The sequence below is a fragment of the Cetorhinus maximus genome, chromosome 5 (assembly GCF_964194155.1).
Source record: "Cetorhinus maximus chromosome 5, sCetMax3.hap1.1, whole genome shotgun sequence".
Taxonomy (NCBI): Eukaryota; Metazoa; Chordata; class Chondrichthyes; order Lamniformes; family Cetorhinidae; genus Cetorhinus; species Cetorhinus maximus.
The window spans coordinates 117,944,733-117,958,742 of record NC_135883.1 but is presented as its reverse complement, the minus strand read 5'-3'; the positions used below and the strand labels follow the sequence as shown (position 1 = coordinate 117,958,742).

General features: G+C 42.9%; 1 protein-coding gene and 1 pseudogene across 6 annotated transcripts in view; one reads left to right on the top strand and one right to left on the bottom strand.

The window, feature by feature from the left end:
* The window catches only part of ahi1 (Abelson helper integration site 1), a 301,212-nt gene that overhangs the window by 145,499 nt on the left and 141,703 nt on the right, over window positions 1–14,010 (bottom strand). For 5 of the 6 annotated variants that reach the window (XR_013576639.1, XM_078542364.1, XM_078542366.1 and 2 more), the window contains exon 18: window positions 8,636–8,841. The exons of the other annotated variant lie outside the window; for it this stretch is intronic. Coding sequence is in view for 4 of the 5 variants with exons in the window: in XM_078542364.1 (XP_078398490.1) it covers window positions 8,636–8,841 (206 nt within the window). In the remaining variant the exon portion in view is untranslated. The remainder of the gene's footprint in view (window positions 1–8,635; window positions 8,842–14,010) is intronic. 6 annotated transcript variants of the gene reach the window in all.
* Window positions 11,383–12,184, top strand: LOC144680417 (uncharacterized; annotated as a pseudogene).

Here is a 14,010-nt window from a genome sequence, read left to right as displayed (position 1 = left end):
TTAAATGGAATAGATTCAGAACAAATCTATCAACTCAAAACTGGACATCCATGAGGTGCTGTAGACCATCAGCAGCAGCAGAATTGTATTGAACCACAATCTATAACCACTTGGTCTGGCATATCCCTCAGTCTCCCATTATCATCGAGCCAAGGAATCAACACTGGTTCAATGAGGAGTGCAAGAGGGCATGCCAGGAGCAGCACCAGGCATTCCTAGAAATGAGTAGCCAACCTGGTGAAATTACAACACAGGACTACTTGCTTGTCAAAGAGCAGAAGCAGCATGTGACAGACAAGCTAAGCAAGCCCACAACGAATTGTGGTGGACAATTAAACAACGAACAGGAGGATGAGGATCCACAAATATCCCCATCCTCAATGATGGGGGAGCCCAGCCCATCAGTGCAAAAGACAAGGTTGAAACCTTGCAACCATTTTCAGCCAGAAGTGCTGAGTGAATGATCCATCTCAGCCTCCTCCTGATGTCCCAGGATCACAGATGCTAATCTTCAGCCAATTTGATTCCACATGATATCAATAAATGGCTGAAGACACTGCAAAGTCTATGGGCCCCAACAGCTTTCTGGCAATAGTCCTGAAGACTTGTGCTCCAGAATTAGCTGCGTCCCTAGCCAAGCTATTCCAGTACAGCTACAACACTGGCATGTACCTGACAATGTGAAAAATTGCCAAGGCATGTCCTGTCCACAAAAAGTTGAACAAATACAATCTGGCCAATTCCCACCCCATCAGCCTCCTCTTGATCATCAGCAAAGTGATGGACGATGTAATTGATAGTACTATCAAGCGACGCTTACAAGCATTAATGTGCTCAGTTTGGTTTCTGCCAGGGCCCCTCAGTTCCTAACCTCATTACAGCCTTGGTCCAAACATGGACAAAAGAGCTGATTTCAAGAGGTGAGGTGTGAGTGACTGCCCTTGACATCATGGCCGCATTTGAGCGTGTGGCATCAAGTGTCCTGGCAAAACTGAAGTCAATAGGAATTAAGGGGAAACTTTCCATTGGTTGGAGTCATACCTAGCACAAAGAAAGGTGGTAGTGGTTGTTGGAGGCCAATTTACTCAGTCAAGACAATGCTGTAGGAGTTCCTCAGGGTAGTGTGTTGGGCCCAACCATCTTCTGCTGCTTCATCAATGACCTTTTCTCCATTATATAGTCAGAAGTGGGGGTGTACTTTAATGATTACACAATGTTCAGCAGCATTCACAACTCTTCAGATACTGATACAGTAAGACCTGGACAACATTCAGGCTTGGGCTGATAAGTGGCAAGTAACATTCATGCCCCTCAAGTCCCAGGCAATGAACATCTCCAACAAGAGAGAATCTAACTATCTCCCCTTGACATTCAAAGACATTACCATCACTGAAGCCCCCGTTATCAACATCCTGAAACTGAACTGGACTAGCCATATAAACACAGAGATAAAAACAAAAAACTACTGTGGATGCTGGAAATCCAAAACAAAAACAGAATTACCTGGAAAAACTCAGCAGGTCTGGCAGCATCGGCGGAGAAGAAAAGAGTTGACGTTTCGAGTCCTCATGACCCTTCAGCAGAACTGAGTAAAGTTAGGAGCGGGGTGAAATATAAGCTGGTTTAAGGTGGGGGGAGAGAAGTTGGGGGGGGGTGGGGTCTGGTAGTAGGAACAAGCAAGCAGTGATAGGAGCAGATAATCAAAAGATGTCACAGATAAAGGAACAAAGACGTGTTAAAGGTGGTGATATTATCTAAGAGACTGTGCTAATTAAGAATGGATGGCAGGCCACTCAAGGTACAGCTCTAGTGGGGGTGGGGTGGAAAGACTGACAGGGCATTACAGATTTAAAAATAATGGAAATAGGTGGGAAAAATCTTTATAAATTATTGGGAAAAAAAAAGGGAGGGGGAAGAAATGGAAAGGGGGTGGGGATGGGGGAGGGAGTTCAAGATCTAAAGTTGTTGAATTCAATATTCAGTCCAGATGGCTGTAAAGTACCTAGTCGGAAGATGAGGTGCTGTTCCTCCAGTTTGCGTTGGGCTTCACTGGAACAATGCAGCAAGACTAGAGCTGTACCTTGAGTGTCCTGCCATCCATTCTTAATTAGCACATTCTCTTAGATAATAACACCACCTTTAACACGTCTTTGTTCCTTTATCTGTGACATCTTTTGATTATCTGCTCCTATCATTGCTTGCTTGTCCCTATTACCACCCCCCCTCCCCCCCCAAATTCTCTCCCCCCACCTTAAGCCAGCTTATATTTCACCCTCTCCTAACTTTACTCAGTTCTGCTGAAGGGTCATGAGGACTCGAAACGTCAACTCTTTTCTTCTCTGCCGATGCTGCCAGACCTGCTGAGTTTTTCCAGGTAATTCTGTTTTTGTTCTAGTCATATAAACACTGTGGCTACAAGGGCAGGTCAAAGGTTGGAAACACGGAGGTGAGTAATTCACCTCCTGACTTCCCAAAGCCTGTCCACCATCTATAAGGTACAAATCAGGAAGATGATGGAATACTCTCCAGTTGCCTGGATGAGTACAGCTCAAGAACCTCTACACCCTCCAGGATAAAGCAGCCCACTTGACTGATACCCCATCCACCAAGCTAAACATTCACTCCCTCTACCACTGACAAAGAGCCAGCAGTCTGTACCATCTATAAAATGCACTGCCACAACTCACCAAGGTTCCTTCAACAGCACCTTCAAAATGTGCAACACCCACCATCTAGAAGGACAAGGGCAGCAGACACATGGGAACACTACCACCTACAAGTTCCCCTCCAAGCCACACACTATCCTGACTTAGGATTTTTTTTCATTCATTCATGGGACATGGGCGTCACTGGCTAAGCCATCATTTATTGCCCATCCCTAATTATCCTAGAGGTGGTGCTGAGCTGCCTTCTTGAGTCCATGTGGTGTAGATACACCCACGGCACTGTTAAGGAGGGAGTTCCAGGATATATCACTGTTCTTTCAGTCACAGATCAAAATCCTGGAATCCCCTTGCCAGTAGCACTGTGGCTGTACTTACACTACAAAGATTGCAGCGGTTCAAGACAACAGCTCACCACTACCTTCTCAAGGGCAATTAGGGCTGAGCAACAAATGCTGCCTTTGCCAGCGATGCCCACATCCCATGAATGAATAAAAAAAGCTAAATACATTGCCTGCAATATTACTGAACAGGAAGAAAACCCAATATATCAAGTAGAAAAGCTGCCAATGTAGTAACAACTACCAATAAGCAAGTAACAAGGAGACAAAACAAAAACATGAAAATCATTCCAAAAAATTTTGAAAATTCTTTCAGGCACTTACGAGTTCTCTCAGTTTCTCCTGCAACCATTAACAGATAGATGTAGAAAAAGTCAAAAAAGAGGCTAAGAATAAAAGCATGTGCAGGTGGGAGTGAGTGAGAGAGAGAGCAAGAGGGAGGGAGAGCGAGAGACAGAAAGCATATGTTGATATTTGCGTGAACTGTGAAGAGCCTTTGCTGTAACTATTTTGTAACTGATGCATCAAAAAACTTCTTTCAAATCTGGGATGCCTAAGTTGGGAGATTTGTCTCAGACTAATTAAGCAACAACTCGACAGTCCATATCTCAGACTTCTCCAACACCATTCCAGGTATATCCTATCCCATAAGGACAGGCTCATCAGAGGTGGGAGAAGTGTTATACAAACAGACAGAGAACCCACACATTAGCTTGGGACACCAAGTGTCTCGACTTCAGGAAAAAGAAATGCTTTGCGGATCATTTCTTAAACAATTACTCATCAAACACCAGCTGGAGGAAGCACTGTTGAAATCAAGGATGCAGAATATACTGGGGGTGGGGGGGGGGGGCACCCATGTCTCATGTTGCAAGCATACCCTCTGGCACAACCTTCTGGGAGGCAACCTCCAAATTGGCTGCCTCCGGACTTACTGGCCTATTAAGGAAAGTGGGTGGCATACAGAGACTACAGGCCTAATCAGAGGGCCTGAAGCTATGTCAGGCCAACTGCCCCACTGGGAGAGTGGGTGCTGCCAAGACAGTCAGCACGGGGGCACCCTTGGCTGCCTGTGCAGAAGTGAGCAATTAAGGATCCCTGAAGCTGGTAGGGCCATCGGGGCAGAGGGGTAACCCCTTTGCAGGATTGTTAACTGACAGAGCTGCAGCCTTTCACCCTCTGGCTCCAAGGGCCTGCAGACCCGTCGCCAGGTGGCCACCTTGATTGAGCTGGCGGTATCTACATATGACGGGGGAACGCACCGAGGTCAGTAAAATAGTGGCGCCAGTGCAAAATGGCCCACAATTGGATCTTTATGTGCACTGAGTGGTTGCGTGAATCAGGCAGCCGACCTAGCTCCCAATCCACTTTGGGAAGCTCCCAGCATGGCTCCTCCTCTGCCTCCAGCCTTAAACTGGATTTTATGGCCCCCACATCCCTTGCTGGGTGTATTTTTAGCAGAGGGCACATAGAATATATTGGGTGGCTACCTCCTTGCCTATCCCAGACTTGGCCCCCATAATAGGGGGGTGTGGTGGGTAAGACGCCCACTAGCCCACTCGTTTCAGGCCTATTGTCCAATTTTTGCCCACTTAAGGTCCTCAATTAGCCTTCACTGCCATAATATGGTGGGCAGTGGAGGGCAGGTGAGAGCAGGAAGGCTGTTTTTTTTACCCAAGATCGTGAAAAGATGGGAAGGAAGGGGGGTATGTCCTTTGGCGGGGGAGGGGGGGGGTGCCCTGTACGCATCAGGGGCATCCCCCTAAAATCATACCTCCACTCTTTTGCTACCTCACCTGGTCTCCAAAATCCACTCTCCCACCCCTCTTGCCCTACTCCCTATGCTGCTCGATCCCACCTCGCCCAAAAGGACCAGGACTTACCTGTCTTTGGTGTCCATGACACTTCTTAATGGGATACCTTCTTCTGGCGCTGCTGGGACAGCAAGAGCTGCCAGCCAATCAATTTGGCTGGCAGCTCTCAAGGGTGGGACTTCCTTCACTAAGGGGCGGAAGTCCAACTTTTCTTCCGGGGTGATGGGGGTCAGGCCCTCCCCAACCCTCCTTAAAATCCAGCCCTTTGTCTCTACAAGACCAGGAAAATACATCCCAATATTGAGCTGAGAAGTGCCACAGGCATGAATGAAGAATAGTTTCAATGGCAGATGGGCGAGGTAGGCCAGTGACTTACATAGGTGGAAGCAGGTAGTTTTTGTGATGGAGAGGATGCAAGATCAAGGATGGAATCCAATAAACAGGCCTTCAAATACCAGTCTTGGCCAAATCTGAAATTAGTATTTCTTGGTCAGGTCCATAGAAGGGAAGCTGAAAGCCTGAAATGAAGAAGTTTGGCCCATGGTAGTGAAATCCGTACTTCACACTGTCATGTTGGCAGAGTGGTTGTAGAAAGAGTGAAAACTATATTTAAATATATGATTAGATATACAAATGAGTTAAAAAGCTCTGGCATGAAATCCCTACTTTTCCATCACAATAAATGTATCACCACACACATTAAAACAATTGTTCTCTAAATATATACATGTCTAACAGTCTTAAGTTTCAATGTACTCGAGGTGACAATATTCCAAGACCACATCTGCTTGCATAAATCTTAATAACCTCTGTCAATTGACACCTCCTCCCCTCCACACACACAAACAGGTGCACCATCCACAGATATTTCTGCTAATAGCACCAGCACACATGGTAATTCTCTATCTTGTTGCCCCCATAGCCCTGTTAACAATTGCTTCTATTGAAAATGCAATGCTAATTTTTTTATATGGAAAGTAGCTCATCTTGGCAGGGTTCCCTGGATTACACCCACAGGGTGAATGCACCTGGGCAAAGACTTTACAAATCAGGAACACCTGGCTTTCATGAGCTTCAAAACAACAAATTCTATTAAAAATAAGGGTGGCCTTTTCTCTTCAGTATTTATGTCAGTGCTGAATAATTAAACAATTCTGCTTACTGCCTAACAGTGGTTCTGGTGAAATAATTAACCAAACAGCTGAACAGCACATAGGTCTCAAATCTAACACATTACAAATTAAAACCTAAAAATATATTTCAAAAAATGCATTATTTAAGTCTAATTATTTTTCCTAAATCCTGTTACACTAATTTTTCTATAACTGTTACACCTTTAACCACTCCCAACTTTCTTGCTCAGTAACTTTCTTCCTCACTCTAGCAGTATTTTAAATTGTTTTTTTTTAAAAATACTCTTCCAAAAAGTTTCCTGCTTATTCCAATTTTTCTAAACAATGCCATTAACTGTAAAATACTTTCCAGCCTGTGGGTCAAGGTCCCTTTAGGACTGTACAAGCAGAAAAATAATTTAGAGGCAATGATACAATATAAAATATTGCAGCATATTTGTTCAATAGGCATCAGTGTTGATTTCAGTCACCTAAATCGACACTTCATGCCAGTGAAATAAAAGTCATATTATACATGAAAATATTATCATAGAATCCATGCTCATCCCTCAAGTGACTTGCAGGAACAATCGGTAACATTTAAGTACTGAACTTCTCATGATTATGGGGAATTGTGGATGCTGATTTTCAACAAATTAAGGCAACAATTCAGTACTGCCAGCCTGACAACTTAATGGTGCTTATGTTGAATTCAATACATGTATGATCAATAGGATTCAACTGAAGAAATTAGGTACTGCATCAACAGACCAAAGCTGTACACCCTAAATAAATACAAAATTGTAACTCTATTCCTTAATATGGGGTAGAGACCAAAATGTTGAAGTTGAGATCAACAAATTTCAACTGTTGAAATTTCCCTGTCAGATCAGGCTTTAAGCGCCTTTTGCTTCTAACCTCTGCCGCCAGTCTTCTGACCTTTTTCGCTTCTTACTCAAGCCCCATGCTGTTTGGTTATTTCTTTCTAATTATTAGTTCCTTGTTTCAGGTTTTCATCTCTCCTTGTTTTACGATTTGATGCTCCCTCTTCCCCCCCACACTTTTAGCAACAGGGATCCTAATTAGGTTCCCCTTCTTCTGCCTGTACCCCACATGGTGCTTCACCCAACAGCCACAAAATTTGTGTCTATCTCCTTCGGTCCCATGGGCTTTACCTAGCTAATGGCCCATCATGGCCCCTCATCCCCATCAACTTCTGTGCCCTTACCAGGCCAGTGTTTTGTCAGGATTGAATGTTTGGCATCAGGTTATTAACACCTGCTGCAACCCAGCTCTATTGAGCAGCTGGCCCATAAACCTTTTTCAATATTGATGAAATATGGAGTAAATGTTAAGTTTGTTTTTAAAATTTCTGTCTTTTTATATCAATAAATATTTATGTAAATTATTACATTTATCTTTACATTTCCTACATTACAACAGTGATAGAATTTCAAAAGCACCTTATTTGCAGCAAAGTGCTTTGTCCTAAAGTCATGAAAGCTGTTATATAAATGCCAGTTTTTTAATAATAAAAAAAGTTTGAAAAATTAAGTTTATTTTAAAATTTTGGACCATTTTGGTACTCATCAGGTGTTTATAGATAATGGTATGGCCAAATGGCAGCAATTTGCATTAGTTGAGACGTAGCGAGTGACTATATCCATTTGAAATATTGCTATGCAGAAAATTTTTTAAATCTCAGATGTCGCCATTCCCCTTTCCCCTCTTCTGGCTTCTGGTGGTGCAATCCTCTGTCAGCCCTGATTCAGTTAGCACCGATACTCTAATATAATAAGCCCATGGGTCTGTGAGTTAAACAAAGAATACTGACTAATAATAAAACTTCAAAATCTATATGGAAAAAAATTAAACACTCTACCCATCCTTTCAGCATAGTTTATGGCCAGGATTTTTCATTGGTCGGGCAGGGCTCAGCGAGAGCGGTTGTGGAGCCGACTGCTGCCCACGGTTGGCTCGGCACCGTGATTTCACGTAGACGGGATAATTAAGGCCCGCCCAGCGTGGATCACGAGCGGTGGCGCTGAGTGCTACCTGTGCGGGCAGGGGGAGAGAGAGTTGGCTCCAGCGTTCTTTCGCGCATGCGCGTGAAAGAGCACTTCAATCTTCCTGAGGCATGGTGCTGCCTCAGGGAGACTGAAGCACATTATAATAAAATAAATAAAGACATGAGAAATTTAATGAAACATGTCTCCTCATGTGACTGTGTCACACGAGATGGGACATGTTTTTATTTGTCAAAGCAAGTTTTTATTTCATTTGTAATAGCTGTAGGAAACCTCATCCCACTCATGGATGAGGTTTCCTAAAAAAACCTAAAGGCCGCTTGGCCGTTTCACCTGCCCGCCAACCGTTAGGTTGGACAGGCAGTGTAAAATTCATGTTAATTATCCGTTTAATGGCCTTAATAGGCCTATCGATTATTGGCGGGCATGCAGCCGACTCTGGCGCGCGCCTGCTGAACGAAATATCGTGAGACAGCGTGATGACGTAGGTACACATGCCCAACGTCATCGCGTGCCATTTTACATTCTGGCGTGTCGGGCACGCTAAATGTAAAATTCTGCCCTATGTTCTCATTAAAAGGATTGTGAATGACACCTTTATTGCAACTAACATTGTGATAAAGTCCTCAAAGTAACATCTGTATTTTCTTTGATTGGAGTTGCACAAATGGTACTTACCATGACGGAGTCCAGTTTTTGCTGGACTTTTTGCACTTTCATAGATATCCTGGACGAATGGTTAATTGCAGAAAATGAGGCATCATATATAGTGCTAGTATCAAAAGTGCTGCTAAAAATCTTGGGTCCTTTTGGTGTAGACGTAGTTACAGGCTTCAAATTTGCTTTACACACTTCTTTCATAGTCTCAGCTTCCATTTCAGCAACTAAAAGGGGAAAAAAAAAAAGATCATTTACATAAACCACTATTCTATGCTGTTCTGAACATGACCATATAAAATTGAACGTCATTGCTTTGTGTGGTTACACTTGTAGAGAAAATAGATTTATATCTAATTTACAGTAATGAAATTGGATAAGTTTGCAATAGGAATGGAAATACCCTTTACCACAACAAAGACAGAAAATATAGTTACCTTACGGAAATAATTTTATAACCACTCATCTTTTGTTAACTACTGAAGTTACTTTTGGTGTTATTTTCACATGTTCTCTCATTTTCAGGAAGAATATGGCTAGAGATGCTAACATCAGAAGGCTTCCAAAAAATGCCAATAAGATCATAATTTAATGCACAATGATTGTAATTTTAAGCCCTATGACTGCTTTTCATTCAAACTTAATTGTTTTCATGAGTAAATTTAGTCAGCAGTCAGCTATGTTACTGGATACCATGGCAGGCAGATCCAGGTTGCTCCTACTTTGTTGGCACAAACAGCCATGACAGACAAACGGATTCCACTAAATTATAGCGGCTCCTGATTGTTCACAAAATAACATTGTAAGTGATTGTGCAATGAAGAGGCCACTTCTGGACAAAGAAGCCTGCGGGGTTAATAAATAACATCACCAAGAAGAAAAAGGTGCAGATAATAGGCAAATTAACAACTCCTGATGCTGCATTGCAATTCAAAAACTTTAGAATATTTTCACATAAGTCAATAAAACATCCAATGATGTATCGGTATCAAGAAAGGCAATAATTTGTTTTCTACTAGTGTGAAATAGCAATACCTCATGGTCAGAAGCATCACATGTGCACGTTTTATAGCAATCTTGATTGAGCATAAGTGTTTTCCAAACAAAATAATCCGTATAACCAACACACCATTAAGAAAGAAACATTGCAATTATAAATGTTAATAGCGTACTTCAAATATATGATCGATAGAAATTATGGACTGAGTTCTGGTTTGAGATGTTTGTCCTTACCTTCATATGACCTACAATCACCCATGAGCTAACTTGTAATTACCTTTTGCATTGAATCCTCCATGTAAAGTAAAATGGAGGTGGGTGGGAATAGAAGGCGACAAAAACAAAGGATGTATTGTCCTTTTAAGATATAGTGCACTAATCGTCCGCATAGCTTATTTCCCTACAAAGAGGCCTCTTCTAAATTAATGCATCAGTTCTCTTCCCAGAGGAGCCAGACCATTACCGTACAATAAACCATTGCAGAAAGTATGGATACTTCTTTTTATAGTATAGAAAAGGCCCAATGAGTGTACATAATTTTGTTTGTTCTTATTTCCAACATTCTTCCATACCACCAAAGAATGGTCCAGTAATATTCATGAGAAAACAGGAATTAATCTTGGATACAAATGTGACAGCTAGTCTAAGAAAAATTGAGTTCAACAATTTCAGATCATGAACTCTCTCCTCCATCCCCACCCCCTTTTTCCAATAACTTATAATTTTTTTACAACTATATTTTTTTCTTTTCCCTATTTTTAAATTTATTTCGATCTATTGTATCATCTCCACCTTTTAGCCTATTTCGATCCCTTCCCCCTACCCCAACTGCACTAGGGCCATCTGCCACTAGCTTGCTTCCCTTAATGTCCCCATTAGCACGTCCTTTAGATAATATTACCACCATCAACACCCCTTTGTCCTTTTGTCTATGACATCTTTGGCAGTCTCTTCTTGGCCCTCCACCTATCACTGGCCTCCTATCGAGCTCTCCTGTCCCAGCCCCTTCTACCAGCTTATATTTCATCTCATTTCTATATGTCTTAGTTCTGATGAAGGGTCATACGGGCTCGAAATGTCAACTGTATCCCTCTACGCAGATGCTGTCAGGCCTGCTGAGTTTTTCCAGGTATTTTTGTTTACATTTAAAATTCAATGAGTGGTCCAAGAGCAAACAGAAACTCATTAATTTGATGGCTTTTCCTCTAAACACAAATACATTAACTAACCACTAAGGTGTGAACAATTTTAACCCTTTTGGTCACTACAGGGGGTAAGGAGAGTTCAGATATTTGTAATGGAATTGCTACTTGCCTTATATGGAAAGTTCATTCTTGTGCCAGTCACAAGTTGGTGGCCAACTTGGTTTACCTACAAAAAGCATTGAAATGGGAAGGAAGCTGCAGATCCACAGAGATCCATCCTGAAGAAGCTTCATCCCAGGGAAAGGCAGAGAAAGGCATCTAAAAACAGCTACTGGTCTGCTGTAAAGTAACTAGGCAGCTAAATGTACCACACCTGCAGAACATAAGTACAGAACTTTCTTCCCTATAAAGGGTTGCGGAGGCTGATACAGAAAGAGCTGTAACCGACCCCCTGCCCCCTATCTCCTGCCACCACCACCTCCCCCCTGGAGCCACCCACCCAAACCATCCATGATCCCTCCTCAAAATTCTCACAGCCCAAACCTGGCAGCCCAGCATGGCCTGGAACAGGCAATCATCAGGATGAAGCATCAGCAGCCATGTTCCCCGCAGCGCTGCAAAAAGATGAGGCCCATGGTCACCCAGCACATCCCGCAGGTGGTGGCGGCCACCAAGGAGTGGCAGGGCATCTTGCTGGCCACCCTCAAGAAGACACTCTCGGCCAAGGGCTACGACGTGAGCCACAACAACAGGAGGGTCAACCAGACGGTCAAGCAGCTGGTGCGGAACAGCTCACTGGTGCAGACAGGGGTGGGAGCCATGGGCTCTTTCCGATTCAACCGCTCCCGGGCCCACGTCGACACACTAGCCCTGGGCGGTGGCGACATCCCTCCCCCCGGCAGCAGGAATGGTGCCGCTCAAGGATTAAAGCAGAGGCAGAGCAACCAAGAAGAAAACGTTGGCGGCTGCCAAAGCCACGTTGGCCACTTCCAAGAAAGCATCGCAGGCCAAGAGCTCAGCTGCCGCCAAGAAGGGCCAAGGAGGTGGAGCCGGAGCTGCCACTACCGCTAAGCCCAGGAAGGCAGTGCCGACCCACCGCAAGCTTAAACTCGCCTGGCAGCCCTGAGCCACCTGGAGCAAAGCAGTGGCAGCACGGCCTTACCACAGGAACAAGCCACTCCGGGGCAGTAGGAAGACGGCAGCAGTGACCGATATCCACTGCTGGCGGTTGCCCGCCACCGCCAAACCCAAGAGATTAGTGGAGCGCCCGAGGAAATATCCCTCGTTTGAGGCCAAGAGAGGAAATTACACCCGTCAGTACGGAGATGAAATTTCGTCCCCCAGTGGGAAAAAAGGAGAGAAATTAATGATTAAAAACACAACAGCTCTTTTCAGAGCCATCAAAAAGAAAAGAAGAAATAAATAAACCTGATTCCACCTACTAAACTCACCTGTTAAAGCAAACTCTGAATTCGAAAGTGGAAGCCATTGCAGCTGCAGAGGCAATCCTACAACTTCAAAACCTTCACTTCAGATAGCTCAACATCTCAGCTTAAAAAATATAAGGCATGCACCAAATATAAATTAAACTGATCCAATTTTTAGAAGTATAGTTTTATCTTTGTTTGCAACTAAACTTTGTGTATGTGTTATAACTTTATCTTTTCCTAAGTAACTTCCAGAGCAAGAGTTGAAAAAAAGTAACCTTTTCTTTTCCAAGTAGAAAGTCTCACTCCACAGGTAACACACACGCATGCACACACAATGATACAGGCACCCCAGGGAGACAGTGGAAGCAGATAATATTGATTAATTCAAATGTAAATTAGATAATTTCAGAAAATAATATTTTGCATTGAACTCAAGTAATTTGAAACAGAGACATAAGGGAGGACAGGTAATGTTGAACCTAAGCTTTCCCAAAGCTTTCTATTACTGGGATAGGTAGGAAGTCAAGTTGTGAGGAGGGCACAAAGACTTTGCAAAGGGATATTGATAGATTAAGTGAGTGGTAAGTGGGAAGATAGTCGGCAGATGTATTATAATGTGGGGATATATGAGGTTGTCCACTTTGGCAGGAAGAACCGAAAAGCAGAATATTATTTAAATGGAGTGAGACTGCAGAATGCTGTAGTAAAGAGGGGTTTGGATGTCATACTTAAATCACAAAAGGTTAGCATTCAGGTACAGCAAGTAATTAGCAAGGCAAATGGATGCTGGCCTTTATTGCAAGGAGGTTGGAGTATAAAAGTAGGGATGTCCTGCTACAACCTCCTACCTAGAGTTCTGTGTACAGTTTTGATCTCCTTACTCTAGGAGGGATATCCTTGCATTGGAAGCAATTCTTCGAAGGTTCAGCAGGCTGATTCCTGGGATGAAGAAAGGTTGAGCAGGTTGGGCCTCATTGGAGTTTAGAAGAATATAAGGTGGTTTTATTGAAACATAAAAGATTTTAAGGGAGCTTGATTGGTTAGATGCTGAGATGTTTTGCCTCCTGGGGAAAGGAATTAAAATGGAGATGAGGAGGAATTTCTTCTCTCGGAGTTAGTCTTTGGAATTTTCTTCCCTAGAGAGCAGGAAATATTGGGTCATTGAATATAATCAAGGCTGAGTTAGACATATTTTTGATCTACAGGGAGTCTAGGGGTATAGAGGACAGGCAGGAAAGTGGAATCTGTTGCAAAAATCTAGTTCATAATTCATATGTTTTGAATATGACTTTTAGTTTTAGGAATTAATGTTTCAACAGAGATAGGGGGCGTCAGATGAAGAAATTGGTAGGCATCTCGTGAATGCAATTCAAACTAGCTTGGAGTTGATCACAGTTAAAAACTAACCTATGTTAATTTTACAAGGTCAGAGGTAGAAGTGTAAAAACTTAAACAATGAGTGAACAATCTATGGGCTTAGAAGGTCTTCCCTTACTTCAATAAAAGATTTAAACTGTTTCTGCAGTTCCCAGATGGATAAAATTGAAAGGCAGCTGTAAATAAGAGAGTTCCTTGACAGGGACAGAAATACTGGATTAAGGGTCATAAACCCCATTAGCAATATAAATTATTCATATGGGTTATAGAATTAAAGAGTTGTGTTGAAGGTAAAATAATTTGTTTACATTTCTATTTGAGACCATACCAAAACATGCTATGTTGTCAGAGAGATGGGCTGTGGAGGTAGGAGATTCTTCTGTTTAAGTTATGTGTGTGTGTTTGCTGACATAAGCAAGCAGTTCAGTTTTGGAAACAAACAGAG